General features: G+C 46.2%; 1 protein-coding gene across 2 annotated transcripts; it reads left to right on the plus strand.

Annotated features, from left to right (window-relative positions):
* Window positions 1-1,685: 1,685 nt before the first annotated feature.
* On the plus strand, window positions 1,686-13,792 carry INSIG1 (insulin induced gene 1). Of its 2 annotated transcripts, none has more exons than XM_045388074.2 (6): window positions 1,686-1,848; window positions 2,081-2,519; window positions 5,410-5,534; window positions 6,001-6,167; window positions 6,497-6,596; window positions 11,780-13,792. In XM_045388074.2, exons 2-6 carry the CDS (start codon window positions 2,108-2,110, stop codon window positions 11,807-11,809), a joined length of 834 nt encoding a protein of 277 aa, XP_045244009.1. In that variant the 5' UTR covers window positions 1,686-1,848; window positions 2,081-2,107; the 3' UTR covers window positions 11,810-13,792. The 2 variants fall into 2 exon arrangements, with proteins under 2 accessions (XP_045244009.1, XP_045244008.1); XM_045388073.2 differs by having other exon boundaries at window positions 1,686-1,780.
* The last annotated feature ends 942 nt before the right edge of the window (window positions 13,793-14,734 follow it).

Consider the following 14,734-nt stretch of genomic DNA (forward strand, 5'->3'; position numbering starts at 1 on the left):
CACCTGGATAAACCAGTTAGTGAAAGCTGACCTGCTAATGAGAAGCTTCTGGCACTTGCTGGTGTTTCCTAACTGAATGGGTGACTGGCCTGCCTCTCAGGGCCGGGGCTGCCGTGCAGATGCCTCTCCATGAGGTTAGCAGCTAGATTTAGATCATTGCGCGGGACGGGGAGCTCACACTGGGGTCTGGGAGACACAGCACAGGTTTCTGAAGGGTTCTCTGTCCATTAGGCAGCACCCAACTGACACATGGGTCATCCTTCAGCTCATCAGTTTCCCAGCGCATGACAGTGGCCAGTTTTTTTTTTTTTTTTTCCTTCCTATTATAAACAAGTCTTTGATGTGACTGCGATGATCTACGGATGATCTACGTATCTGGGTGTGTGATCCTCAAGCACTTAATGCAAGGTGGAGGGTAAACAATGGCCAAGACCCAAACTGCAATGTTCCCTGAAGTCCAACCTGCTTGGAGTCCTTGGGAATATGTACAATGGTTAACAGGGCTTGAGAGGAGTCAGCTGGGAAGGTGACAGCGAGACTCTGCCCCGCAGAGGGACCGCTGAGGACGAGACCCTTGAGGATGAGACCCCTGAGGACGAGACTGCCCTGCAGAGGAACCGCTGAGGACGGACCCCTGCAGGCCGTCCACGCCCACCACGCGTGTCATCCTCAGGAAACGCAATCGGATGCTCAGAATTTCGCCCCTAAAGGGACTCAGGGCAGTCCCAGCTCAAGAAAACGTCTTTTTTTTAACCTTCTGGCTTAGAGCCACAACCCCAGGCTGAGGATGCCACATCAGCGGCGTTTCCTCGCCACGCTGCAGGCCTGACTCACGTTTCCAAGACTGCAGGGCCCCCGGGCCGAGCGCGGCTACTGAGAGAGAGCACAGCGTCCTCCCTTAGCCCCTGCTCATCTGCACGGAGCAAAGCCGTTGCTTTCTCCGCTGTCAGCGCTTTATACGACTCGGATGTAGGCTCTGAGCGGGCACGGGCCCGCCCTTAGACGGCGACCCGAGGGGCAAACAGGATGGAGGCGCGATCCTTTGGGGACTGTGGTCTCGATTTTATCTGCTTCTGGGCTGTGCGGGTGGTTTGCTCTCCTGGCGTGAGCAAAGGCCACTAGGGGCCCGAGGAAATGACCCACCGATGCAAGCCCGCCATTGCTCTGAGCAGGGTCCGGCCCCGCGCCAGAGCCCGCGCTCCGCCAGGGAGGCCTGCGCGTTCGAGACCCGTCGCCTCCGGGTCAGGCGCGGGACACCAGGCGAGGGGAGCCAGGAGCCGGGAGGGGCGGCGCCGGGCCCGCAACCCCACCCTGTCCTCCCTCCGCCTCCTCCCGGCCAGACCGTCCCCTCCCAGGCCCCAACTCCGCGGCCGTCCCCTCGCAGCTGGCCCGTCCCGCTCGGGCCCGCGTGCCCCGCAGCCGCCACGCGCCCCGCCGTCCGTGCCGCGGCTCCCGCCCGAGCGCGCGCGGGCCGGCGGTGGCGTGTGCGCACGTCATATGGGCCGCCCGCCTCCCATTGGTTGCCGCCGCCTCACCAGACCGCTTGTGGACGGGCGCGCGGGCGGGGCGGGGCGAGCTCAGGCCACGCCCCTAGGCGGTGCGCGCGGGCGGTGGGTAGGCCGGGCAGGGTCACGTGATGCGGGCCCCGCGGCCCGCCATATAAGCCCGCGTGCCCGCCAGGCGCCGCGGCCGCACTTGGGGCCGTCCCGGGCCGCGACTCCTCCTTCCCCACAGCCCCGCCTCCGCTCGCAGAGCCCGAGGGCTGGCGCCTCTCGGCCAGGTACGCGGCGGGCTGGGGCAGGGGTCGCGGGCGGGGTTTGGTCGCGCTGCAGCCGGTCCTCCCCGGAGGTAGGCGGGCGCGGGCCCCGTTGGGTCTCTGGGACGCTGGTCCCGCTGGGGCCGGGGGTGCTGCTTGATGTGAGCGCGGGTCCCGTCCGCCGCTGGCCCTGGGCGAGTGCACCGGGTTCTAACCTGGTGGGGGCTGCGCTGCCGCCTGGCCCCGGTGCCGGGGTTCGCGTCCCGCGGGGCCTTCCTCGCTCTTTGTCTCTTCTGAGTGAACTTGATGACCCCCTTCTTCCAGGAAGCGCCTCTCGGACGCGGGTGACCGATGCCCAGATTGCACGACCACTTCTGGAGTTGCTCCTGTGCGCACAGCGTGAGGCGCCGAGGCCCCCCGCGAGCCAGCGCCGCGGGGCTGGCAGCCAAGGTTGGGGAGATGATCAGCGCTTCCGTGTCCGGGCCCTCCCTGCTGGCGGCCCATGGTGCCCCGGACGCTGACCCCGCGCCCGGGGGCCGCAGTGCTGCGATGAGCAGCCCGGAGCCCGGCGGCCCCTACCCCAACACCTGGCATCATCGCCTGGTGCAGAGGAGCCTCGTGCTCTTCTCGGTTGGGGTGGTCCTAGCCCTGGTGCTCAACCTGCTGCAGATCCAGAGGAATGTCACTCTCTTCCCCGAGGAGGTGATCGCTACCATCTTTTCCTCCGCCTGGTGGGTCCCTCCCTGCTGCGGGACAGCAGCTGGTGAGTACCCCCCCCCGCGGTTCTTCTGGAAGTAAAAAGGGTGTCTTTTCGGTTGAAAGTACTTTTCAGCCTATTGAGAAACATGCATTTGAAACTAGAACTGTCCACAGATTGAAAGTGTGCATCTCCAGTTTGGGGATTTAGAGAAATGAAGGAGGGGTAGAGAGGACCTGGCACCCCCCAGGGCGGGTTCGGGCCACAGCTCTCTGAAGTTTGAGGAAGCACAGTGATGGAGATGAGGCAGGGAGATAATTGGCTGTTCAAGCAGGTGCTGTGCCAAGCTGACTGAGGGCCCTTCCCTCCTGGCGTCCGGGTACAGCCCCAGCTGTCATCCCGCGCCAGCCGCCCCGGATTGGCCGCCTGGGGAACTGGTGAGCAGCGGGACTGAAAGGCCATTGGTCGCGGCAGCAAACATGCTACCCTGCTGGATAACTGAAAACAAACCCGTCACATGTGTTCAGGAGGCGGTTGCCAGGGGAGCAACTTCTCAGTACTTCCTTTTGCCGGGTCGCTGAGTAAACCGTGGTCGGAAGCCAAAACGTTTACTCCCTGAACTGTTAGCGCTCTGTAGATTACGTTCTTAAGGAAAAGAGTAACCCCCTTACGACGTTTAGATTTTCGTACACCCAGGCAGTAGCATAGATGCCTTACAGTGTAACACTAGGTCAGTCTGAACTGTGGACAGGGGGACTGCTGAGTGTCTTTACTAGAATTTCTTGGCTATCATTGAACCTCTTTTATAGAAATGTTGAGTTGATCTTGGCCCAGCAAATCCCTTACTGCTGCTGTAGTCACACAGCATTTGTTTCTTTAACGAGGTTTTGTCAGGTGCTTTCTACAACCTCAACTCTACAAGCTGTTGAAATGTTAATCCAAAAGTAGCACCACAAGCCCCTATCCTTAAGCAGCTTACAGTCTGGTGGGGAAAACAAATGAGTAAGTGACTCCAGTGCAGTGCAGGGGGCATCCTGTTTGCTTTGTGGCTGACATTTGTCAGCCGACTGCTGACCATAGGCTTCAGATGCTTTGCTGTGTTCATTCCTTACAGCAATACCATGTGTAGCTTCATTTATAGATGTGGAAACCGAATCACAGGTGAAGTCACATCCAAGCGTGCGCAGGTAGAAAGGGGCCAAGCCATCCATGCTAACAGCTCCCGCTGCCTCTGTAGGTGTGTCTCCTGCACTGTGGAAACACATTGCCTCAGTTGACTCACTGCAAACAGCAAGCAGCAGAGTTTTGTAACAGATTAACAGAGGGCTGTGTGTTCAAGAACTAGGACATATGTCTGTAATTATTAAGTAGTGGGTAGAATGTTTTCATCTTTGTTCTCGGAGGGAGGGGAACCTCTTTTGTTTTTTGAAACACTTTATGTGGCTGTACTAATTGAAAAATTTTTGAGACATATATCTAGATTTAAAATTCCATATTTCATATACATTTGGCAGAATAGTTTCTTTCCTTTAACCAAAAACTTGATCTTAGAAATGAAATAGTTTAGCCTTCAGTATTTGTAATTGAAGCCTCAAGGGTTTCTAGGAATATCTGGACAATTTCTCATACTCTCATACTCTACCTTTTTTTTTTAAACCATCAGCCAAGAGCATAAGTAAAATATCATAGTATGTTTTTTACCTATTTAGTTTTTAACCTTAAAAGGCAAAATTAAGCTATAGTGAAGTAAAGTTAATTTGGGGGGGGGTCTGTTTTTCAAAACTCCAAAATTAGAACATGATTAATAAATTGAAAACTGAACTTTTTTTTCTGAATGTTTGATGAAAACTGTGTTTCCTGTTTCTCAGTTGAACCTAAAATGTGTATTTCTTTCATACTAGACCAAGGTGAAACAATTGCAGGGTTCTCAAGAGCCCTGGGACCCAGTGACCCTTGTGTCTCAGCATCCAACCCCGCAGGCCAGCACCCCACTCCCCCCCACAAACATTCATTCCTGCCTTCATTTTTGCCATTTTACTTCTCTTTTGGAATGCCATTCCTTCCCACCTGTCCAAAATCCGAGTTTGTGTCTGTAAAGAATAACGATTCTGGACCACAGTGATCCCTTCTTTCTCTGTGTCCCAGTTACATAATCCTTATAATTTCACACAGGAGAAAACAAACATGCAGAGCCAGGTCCCGCCAGGGCAAGCTGGGATTGGAGGCTGAGTTTCCTCTTCTTGGTCAGGTATTCTTACCACAGCTTGAGGCGTGACCGTGCAGGAACCAGATGGAGAATAGGAGAAGCCCGCGTGGGGCGCTCTCGCCCCGTACTTGCCCACGGGCATGTGTGCACAGTGCTCAGTGCCCAGTACAGTACATGCTAGAACCCCCGAAAATCAACTCCAGGGCCACCCTAGGAGCATGTGACCCAGACTATCAAAGTCACATCAGCAAATATGTATCTCATCATGTGCCCAGTCCCAGTGCTGGGTGGTGGCAGGAGTGTCAGAGCTATGATGTGACAGGGTGTGGACAGATGCTAACCTTTTTATTGTAAGATCGAAATCACACTGGATGAAAAGATAAGGTGAACTACATAGTCATTTAAGTTCTGTGTACTTTAGGCAAATGTGGATATTAAATACAAGGTTACATATTGCTCATGTTAATATGAATAATCCCTGCTTGATTCCTTTCTGTGTTTACTGAGGCATGTTCAACTGCACTAAATAATAGTGATTTTTTAAAAACTTTCTAAACAGTACAATTTTGTGGGAGTGGTACTCAAAGAGAACAAGAATATAAAATCACTCTTAACTATTATGTTATAGCTGATAATTTTTTCTAGGAAAAGGACTGGTTTGAGTAATGTCTTGTGTTACTAATGACCACACTGAAGTTGTGGAACTTAAATCTGCTGTATTCTAACATTGTCATCTTTTTTTTAAAACAGCTGTTGTTGGCCTGCTGTACCCCTGTATCGACAGTCACCTCGGAGAACCCCACAAATTTAAGAGAGAGTGGGCCAGTGTCATGCGCTGCATAGCAGTTTTTGTTGGCATTAACCATGCCAGTGCTGTATCCTGAATTTTCTGTGCTATGTCCAGAGTATCTTCTTAGGTTATATATTGAAGCGTTTTGTTTTGTTATATATTCAAATGACTCCATGTCGTAATACAAACATGATGGTGGTACCTGCCCATTTCAAATTACTAAAAAGAGAAAGAAGAATGGGGCTGTCGATGACTTCATAGTAAAATATATTGTTTTATGGTCAAAATGCTAGCGGCATTTTATATATAGCTTTCAGCAAGTTTATTCTTATGGTTAAGTTTTTGAGTCAATGATGCCAGGGAGATTTCAGGTGATCTTGGTGATTACTGTAGCCTGTATCCAACAAATCCTTTCTTTAGCTCATTACACAGTTTTTATGGACAGTGAATTATTTGTATAAAATACCCATGTTTTTGACCCTTGTGGTTTTCTTTGTGTTTTTGATCTTATTAAGAATCAGCAGACTTTTCCTTAACTTTTACATCACCAGAAATTGGATTTTGCCAATAACGTCCAACTGTCCTTGACTTTAGCAGCCCTGTCTTTGGGGCTTTGGTGGACATTTGATCGTTCCAGAAGCGGCCTTGGGTTGGGGATCACCATAGCTTTTCTAGCTACGCTGATCACGCAGTTTCTCGTGTATAATGGTGTCTATCAGTAAGTATGTGTTTTCAAATATTGGCTTTGGAAAGCTTGCTTAACTTTCATTAAAACATCCACAAAGCTTAGATAGTTTCATATTTTATTTGGTTTTTATATAGAATGATCTAGATTTAGGTACAAAATTCTAAAAAACGCTGCTATCCATAACTTAATGCAAAGGAAAACCAAGTAGTAGCAGTTACAACCAAACATTCAAATATGAACGTTTTGTAGCATTTCGTGGTTGATATGCATTCTGCATATCCCCACTACAGAGAATGTTTGATGCAGAATTGAGCCAGGTGAAACTGGCTGCTAAGGCACGGTTTCTTTTCTTGCTCCAGGTATACATCCCCAGATTTCCTCTATATTCGTTCTTGGCTCCCTTGTATATTTTTCTCAGGAGGCGTCACAGTGGGGAACATAGGACGACAGTTAGCTATGGTGAGTGAAATGATCATATTATATTATCTTCTAAAACTTGCGTCTCTTTACCTTGATAGAATTACTTTACATGATACATTCAATTTTGTGTTTATATGTTCCGGTTCAGACTTGAGTGACAATTACTGAGAAAAGGTTGTATTTTAAAAAATAGGTAATGATACCCAGGTAATTCTTTGCTAAATTATAAAGATTTGTAGATTCATAAATTCATAATATTTGATTTAGAAAGGAACTAGAGCCCTCCCACTGCCCCTTTGAATTGCAGATGTGGTCGGTGTTCTGAATTCTTGAAATTTGTGTAGTAAGCAGTAAAGAAAGTGACTGGTGTGTGAGTGTCCCCTCCTCCTTCGCCGTCAGAAGCAGATCTGGATGACCTCGTGCAGTGACACTTTGCTCCCTGAGCATCAGTCCGCCGGTGTTGCTTTTCACAAAATCAGAGTGGATGCAGATGATGCTGGCCTCTTAGTCCACAGTCAAGCAAATCGAGCCTGAGGCTCCAGAGTCTGTCTTGGGCCAGGGCAGGGCCTGGTGTGGGCGGGTAAGGGGACAGCCTGGTTCAGACAGGCAACACCCTTCTGTGGGGCAGGTGGCCCTGGGCATGGAGGAGTGGTGATGAGAGCACCACTGCACGTGGCCGGGTCACCGTGTAGATGGACTGTCCTGCCTGAACATTGCACCTGTTCTTACTGCAGGAGAAAGCAGCTCTACCCCACAGAGCTTCTCTCACAGCCCCCCTGAGGGAGATGGAAAGGTAGATGAACTCCAGGATGGCTTTAGCAGTTCTTAATTAGTTAAAAATTGGCATCTTAGCACTTTAATTTAAAAAACTAGAGGTGAACTTTTAAATGTTATTTTGAGTTGACTTTGACTGGCAGGCTGAAATAAAGTGAATTAAAAAAAACCTAGAGCTGTTCCTCTCGGAGATAAGCTCTGGGACTTTCTCGGAAGACTTATCTGGGCACCTCATGCTATTTTTAAAACAGTACATTTATTTTTGCCAGCTGATACCTCTGTGAGGAGTTGAATTTGAAGGCCACTTGGCTGTTTCACAAAAACAGAAGTAATTACAAGTAGAATTTGCAGTGTTCCACTGGTTACTGAGTCTGTGCTGCCAAATTTCTCATGATGGAGAAGAAAGGACTTTGCTTGCCTTTTTTTTTTTTATTTTATTTTATTTTTTTTTTATTTTTTTTTTGAAGACAGAGCTCACTGTGTCACCCAGGCTGGAGTACAGTGGTACCATCATAGCTCACTATAACCTTGAACTCCTGGGCTCAAGCAGTCCTCCCGCTTCAGCCTCCTGAGTAGCTGGGATTACAGGCACATGAAACCTTGCCTGGCTAACTTTTTTATTTTTTGTGGAGATGTTATCTCCCTGTGTTGTCCAGACCAGGCTCGAACTCGTGGGCTCAAGCGATCCTCCCACCTTAGCCTCCCAAAGCACTGGGATTTTAGGCGTGAGCCTGGCCTTGTTTTTTTTTTAATATTAAAAATCTGGTCGAATGGTCCCACATGAAAATACTACATTGTTTTCGTGCATTCGCCATCATTCCTGTTATAGTCTTCAAACGAGAGCTAGGCAACTCCATCTCCACTTTCTTGCTTTGAGATTTTTGTTCCGGGACTCTTTGGGAGAGAATTCCTAAGAAGATTTTTAGAATACAATTGTCCTCAACCAGATTGACTAATTATACATTATAACTGAAACTTGAATAACATTTAAAGAGTTGATTATTTCTGTATGATAGGTTGGCGCTGTTATATGTCAAGGCTTTTAAAATCAGTTTTAAGAAATAAGCATTATTTTGGTGGAGGCAGAAATTTCACAACATTCATAAGTTCTAAACATCTAGAAATGGTTGGAGGAAACGTTTTCAGTTTTGAAGATAGTTTCATTAAGTAATTCCTGCTGTGCTCCTTTGATCCTTACAGAAAAAAATGTTAAAGATAACTCAAAATAGGATAGTTGACATAATTATAATTCTCCTTATTTCAGCTTTCTCTTGATCCTTTTTATTCTTTAAACTTGGGGGAAAATGTTTGGATGTTCTTTTGTATCTTAAAACTGGAGGAGAGAGATCACCGCCTTAATCCCTTCCCTACTGGGCTATCTCATGAAACTGACCTCCCAGGTTCTGAGTCTAACCCCGCCTACCACCATTTTTATTCATAAAAACTTAAATCCTTACCTCTGGATCCCAACTGTTATTCTTTTTTCTCTTCAAAATTTGCAAACTCATTTCCATCCATCAAACTCTGGAAATGGCCCAGGGGCTTCACGGTGCAGTCCCCTCCCTCCTGCTGCATCCGTTCCTCAGGCTGGGCCCCTTGACGTCACATTCGTGGTGCGTGTTTTCCCCCAGGGCAGCCTTCCTCACATTCCACTGTTGTCATACTGTTTACTCACAAAATGGAAGCGGTTGGATGTTCTAGGGATAGTATCTAAGAGCTGTTGGTTTAAGGTTGAAACGTACACCAAGTAAGACTTTGTGAAGGGAGGTGACGAAGAGTGAAGTTGATGACAGTCTGAAGGTGAAGAGATTCCGAGGCTCAGTTCAGCACCAAGACCAGACCTGCCCAGATCCAGGGTCATTCGAGGTCTGTGTTTGGTGCTGATGGTTTTCCCTAGTGCACTTGACACCTTCTCCTTCTTAGCTGTCTCAGTTCTCTTCAGATGCCTTTGTTCTAACTTATGCTTCCCTCCCTTAGGAGGAAACATAGTTACTTGCAAGAATAACCATGCTCAAAAGTTACAAGTTGGCTTTGCTTCAAGTAATATGGTCTCCTAGCTTTTTCTATGTGGTATTTCCGCACACCCCCCCGCCCCCCGCACATGCCATTGTCCTTTGTGTCCGAAAATATAGCAGAAACATTTGTTATCAGCCTGTTTCAGTTTTTTTGTTTATTTTTTTGCTTGTTTATTTTTATTTATTTATTTATTTATTTTGAGACGGAGTCTTGCTTTGTCACCCGGGCTGAAGTACAGTGGCACAATCTTGGCTCACTGCAACTCTGCCTCCCAGGTTCAAACAATTCTCCTCCCTCAGCTTCCCAAGTAGCTGGGATTACAGGCACCCACCACCACGCCTGGCTAATTTTTGTATTTTTAGTAGAGACGGGGTTTCGCCGTGTTGGCCAGGCTGGTCTCGAACTCCTGACCTCAGGTGATCCACCTGCCTCAGCCTCCCAAAGTGCTGGGGTTACAAGTGTGAGCCACTGCACCCGGCCCAGCCTGTATGTTTAAAAGAAAATGAGTCAGTAACCATCATTTATAGAACTTGTTGCTGTTTGTAGCTTCAAGTCTTTTCTCAAGAGTAAGCTGCGAACTGCCAACAGCAGTCAAGCCTGCCCTGCTTCCACTGCCCGGCCCCACTGGGACACCTGGAGGCAGAGTCCCGCCCACCTCAGTGTCAGCCTGGGATTTAATTTGCCGTTCCTGTTTTTGATTGACCCAATTCAGCTGCTAATGATAATAATACTATTATTGTTATTGAGGGTTTACATGTATTGGGCTCTTACTGCTGAGCAGGAGACATTGTGCTGAACGTTTCCATTGTTAGCCAGTTTTGTCCTCTTAACATAACTCTTTGAAGTAGAAACTATTATTAGCCCATTTGTAAAAGGGGAAATTGCAGCTTAGGAAGATTAAACAACTCGGCCAGGTGGGTGGCAGAGTTGGAGCTGGCACCATGCTTCTCATTAGTATACCACATGCCCTTTCAACACATGGCTTGCACCTGCCTTCACCCTGGAAGTAGGTTGACAGCAGCCTGCGTTGGTGTCTGGGTTGAGAGGAGGATCCATATTGCCTTTTACAGGGTGCCACGATTAGACAACACTGCTGGAAGTCCCTGTGCCACGTGTCAGGTCCGCCCGGGCTGGTAGTCATTCATCTCTGGTGTCTTTGTGTTCTTACACTAATGCCAGGCCTCACTGTGGCCTCTGTTGACCAGGGATTCTAAAAGTCCGCTTCCCATTGATTTATCAGCACGTTAGTGAACAGGTAGTCAAATGTGATGACCAATTTTCTTTCCAAGTCGCTGCCAAAAGTTTGCTCTTTTGTTTTCTCACTGCAGTGTGTATGGAGCCCTCCCAGTGTTCATATTTAACAATTGGCAATGCTTTCACATGATCAGTTCCTAAAAGCATGTATGTTTCCTAGAAGATCTTACTGTGTGTGTCCCCAGGGTAGTAACTGGCATACCTGGGTGACTCAACCCAGACTCGTGACTTTTGTACCTGTCCGTTTAGATGAGAGGATCCTGCGGTTTTCTGGATGAGTAATCTCCTTCATTGCCGAAGGTGAGGAGCTCAGCTCCTTCCTCTTAATGGAGGGCAATTAAGTAACGTGGGAAGGCACGATTCTGAGGGGAAAAAATTGTGTATGGAGGTTTCTCTTTCGCCCTTTAGCAGAAGCTCTGTGGCCTCAGGAAGGTCATTTAATCTCTTTGGGTTTGCTTCTTCATCAGTGAAATCCTGTTCTCTATTGAGAATTACCCTGCGGTGCCTGGTCATAGCAGTAACTGTAGTGTCTACCTCTCGGAAGCTCTGTGAGGGTCAAATGAGGAAGAATATGTAGAAAGGATTTCCAAACTGTGAAGCTCTGTGTGAACTGAGGGTAGAGTTACTATTCAGTATTACAAAGCATGACCTATTTCCAATGTCTGTTTCAACAAACTGCTGGTAAGGTGGGTTATAACACGGGCATCAGATACTAATAAAGGTTTGTGGCCGAAACCTCCCTTCAGATAAAGGTTCAATCCCTTAAATTGCAGTTAGAACTTTCAGGAACCTACCATACCGTAAGCATCACCATGCTTTGATAAAATTGGGTGTTTCCTTTATATAGATATTAATTTAGTTACACTTTCACCAATATCTTACACTTACATAATAGGCTTTATATAAGGGCCTTAGCCCTTGAGGCAGAGAATTATCCTAATTTTGCAGGTGAGAGCTGTGGCTCACTGGGCTGGAGCCATGAAGAAGGTGCAGGGGAGCTGGGAGAGCTGGCCTTAGGCTCTAGTTCTCTCCACATTTCCCACATCTCAGTCCTGTTTCTTCAGTCATATAAATGTTAATCTTTCTCATGTTAGGACCTACTTAATTGGTAATTAAAATATTTATACATTTAGTGCTAATTTTCTCTTTCCTTTTTTTTTTTTCCTTTCTACACACAGGGTGTTCCTGAAAAGCCCCATAGTGATTGAGTCTTCAAAACCACCGGTTCTGAGAGCAAGGAAGATTTTGGAAGAAAATCTGATTGTGGATTACGACAAAGATTATCTTTTTTCTTAATCTATTTAGATCAGGCTGACTGTACAAATGACTCCTGGAAAACACTGTTCACCTAGTCTAGAATAGGGAGGTGGAGAATATGATGACTTACCCTGAAGCCTCCCCTTGACTGACGGCACTGGCGCCTGTCTGTGCCCTGCAGCATTCTGCCAAGGCTGCGTGGGTTCAGGCAGGTGGCAGTTTCCCAAGTATTAGATCTCATTCATGTGATTAAAACAAGTTGCCATATTTCAAAGCCTTGAACTAAGACTCAATTACCAACTATCAGTTTTGTATCAGTGCCCAAAGGAGGTAGGTTGATGGTGCTTAACAAACATGAAGTATGGTGTAATAGGAATAATATTTATCCAAAAGATTTTTTAAAATAGGGCTATGTTTAAAACAAAACAAAACAAAACAAAAAAACAAGAAAAGCAGCAGTGATTCTAGAGAGGTCACGCTCCAAGTGGAGTCGCGGCATGGCCACGCTTCATGGTCACGCTCGTTCATCCTGCAGTGGCGTGTTTACACGGTCACACGTATGTGTATCGCCAGCGTGTCAACTGTGCTTTTCATACCGTGGAAGTTTGTGTAGACAATCTTACTGAGCAAAAGGCAATGAAAAGTCATGGTTCTCACACTGTGATATATTGGAATTTTCACCTCAGTTTATGAAGTTTATTTTGAAATCCGTAATCGTCTAAGAATGAATACCTGTCTGCCATGTATTTCAATCTTAGTGAGCGAAAATTGTTTCTTTGTTACTACAGAATAGAGATGACTGTTTTTTTCCACAGCCCTATGGAATTTGCAATCTGTGATTGCCTTGTAAAAAGGAGAGTGCGTATGTCACTGCATTAAACATGTGGTGTTTCTAAATATTCAATGATATTGGTGAGCACAATGTATTCATTTAATGGCATAGACCATACCAGACCTAATTTGCAAGTATTGGGTCTTAAACTTCAAGTGCAATGTATATGAAAACCAATCTGAGCCTTGTATCTCTTAAATATTTATTTTTTTTAACGTGTGAGATGTTCGAGAGAAGTGTTCTCCATTCATTTCAGTGCTGCATGGAGGAAACTCGGCGATGATTTCTTTCCGTTGTGAAGTTCCTTTCATGTTACACCCTCCACTGAACCCTCAACCTTCGAAATACTCCAGTTTTGTGGGTTTCGTCATTTTTACTTACAAATTTCCCTTTTTGTATTTTGCAATTTACATGTGTTTGGTTTGTTTTAAATTCTGTGAAAGTGGCTTGATTAAAAGACTCCTTTTAAATGGAAGCCAGCAGTCAGCAGAATGGAAGCTTAGAGGACCTTGCCTGTGAGCGCTACTCTTTGTGTTTGGTTTTGTGTATGTAATGATCTTTGCTGAGGTTTTTTGCTTTGTTTTGAGGGAAATGTCTTGGAGTAAATTTTAAGTTCCTGAAGCTAATTTGTTTTAGAGGAATTTTGTTTTTTAAAAAGATAGGATCATTCTGAACTTTGGAATGACCCCCTTATATATTTTCTGAAAATGAAAACAATTAGTTACATGAAAAAAAATTTCCAATGAAGATGTCAGCATTTTATGAAAAACCAGAAGTTATTAGATGAAAGCAGTGAGTGAATCTTCAAAACAGACTCGATCATGCACAAACATTAAGTCTTTCTCTCCGAAACCGGAAGTAAATCTTTATCTGTTAGAAATAATGTAGCCAAAAAAATGTAAATTGGACGATTTTTTTGCCAATAGTTTATAGAAAATATATGAACCAAAGTGATTTGAGTTTGTAAAAATGTAAAATAGTATGAACAAAATTTGCACTATGCCAGATTTGAACATCTAGTGAGATTCACATTCATACTAAGTTTTCAACATTGTGTTCTTTTTGCATTCATTTTTTACTTTTATTAAAGGTTCAAAACCAAGTGTTGTATTTATGTTTGTTTGCTTTTTAAAAAAAACAGTTGGGGTGGTATTCTCTATGTAGGATGTTAGATACACGCAGGGCGTTGGTTCCAGGATACCCCACGTATGTGAAAATCTGCATACTCAAGTCTGGCACTTGGCCCTATGGAGCCTGCGTACACTAAAAGCCCTCCGTGTACGTGGGTTTGACATTCAGCAAATAAACCATGTTTGGTTGGAAAAGCTCCGTGTATAAGTGGACCCACAGGTTCAAACCCTGTGTTGTTTAAGGGTCAACAGTATGTGTTTTTCTTATGGTAGAAAGTTAAGTGCAGCACAAGCTGAATGGAACCTGCCACTTTACCCTCCTCACCACAGGCACCCGGTTTTCAGGCAGGAGGAGCAGGCGTGCCTGGCCTGTCACAGGGGCAAGCTCCCCTGCTGCCAGCCAGTGTGGCTGGAGTTACTTGCTCTCACAGGTTATCACGATGGGATGAGAACGGAAGAGATGGGTTGAGCATCTGGAACATTAATGCCCTGCAGGCTTAACATTACTTGTAGTTGTGAAATTGCATTTCAATACTAGTAGAGAAAGGCCTTACCTTGTATGTACCAATACATTTTATAATACAGATCCAAACCAGTAGGTTTCTACTATATTTAAAACAAAACATTCATGTATGGAAAAACTGGTAGAACTCATGATGAAAACATTTCCCTCATTACAGAGATGAGATTTGCCTGAGATTAACCCAATTTATGTGGATCGAGTGTAGGAATGCCTACTGAATTAGTCTAAATTCATGTTTGTTTGTTTGTTTTGAGACAGAGTCTTGCTCTGTCGCCCAGGCTGGAGTGCAGTGGTGCGATCTTGGCTCACTGCAAACTCCACCTCCCAGCTTCACGCCATTCACCTGCCCCAGCCTCCCAGATAGCTGGGACTACAGGCGTGCACCACCACG

Source organism: Macaca fascicularis, chromosome 3 (genome assembly GCF_037993035.2).
Source record: "Macaca fascicularis isolate 582-1 chromosome 3, T2T-MFA8v1.1".
NCBI lineage: Eukaryota > Metazoa > Chordata > Mammalia > Primates > Cercopithecidae > Macaca > Macaca fascicularis.

Coding starts and splice junctions, on each gene's coding strand:
- INSIG1 (XM_045388074.2), top strand. CDS start 2,108: ATGCCCAGATTGCACGACCACTTCTGGAGTTGCTCCTGTGCGCACAGC. Junction 2,520..5,409: donor CTGCTGCGGGACAGCAGCTG/GTGAGTACCCCC, acceptor TTTTTAAAACAG/CTGTTGTTGGCCTGCTGTAC. Junction 6,168..6,496: donor GTGTATAATGGTGTCTATCA/GTAAGTATGTGT, acceptor TTCTTGCTCCAG/GTATACATCCCCAGATTTCC.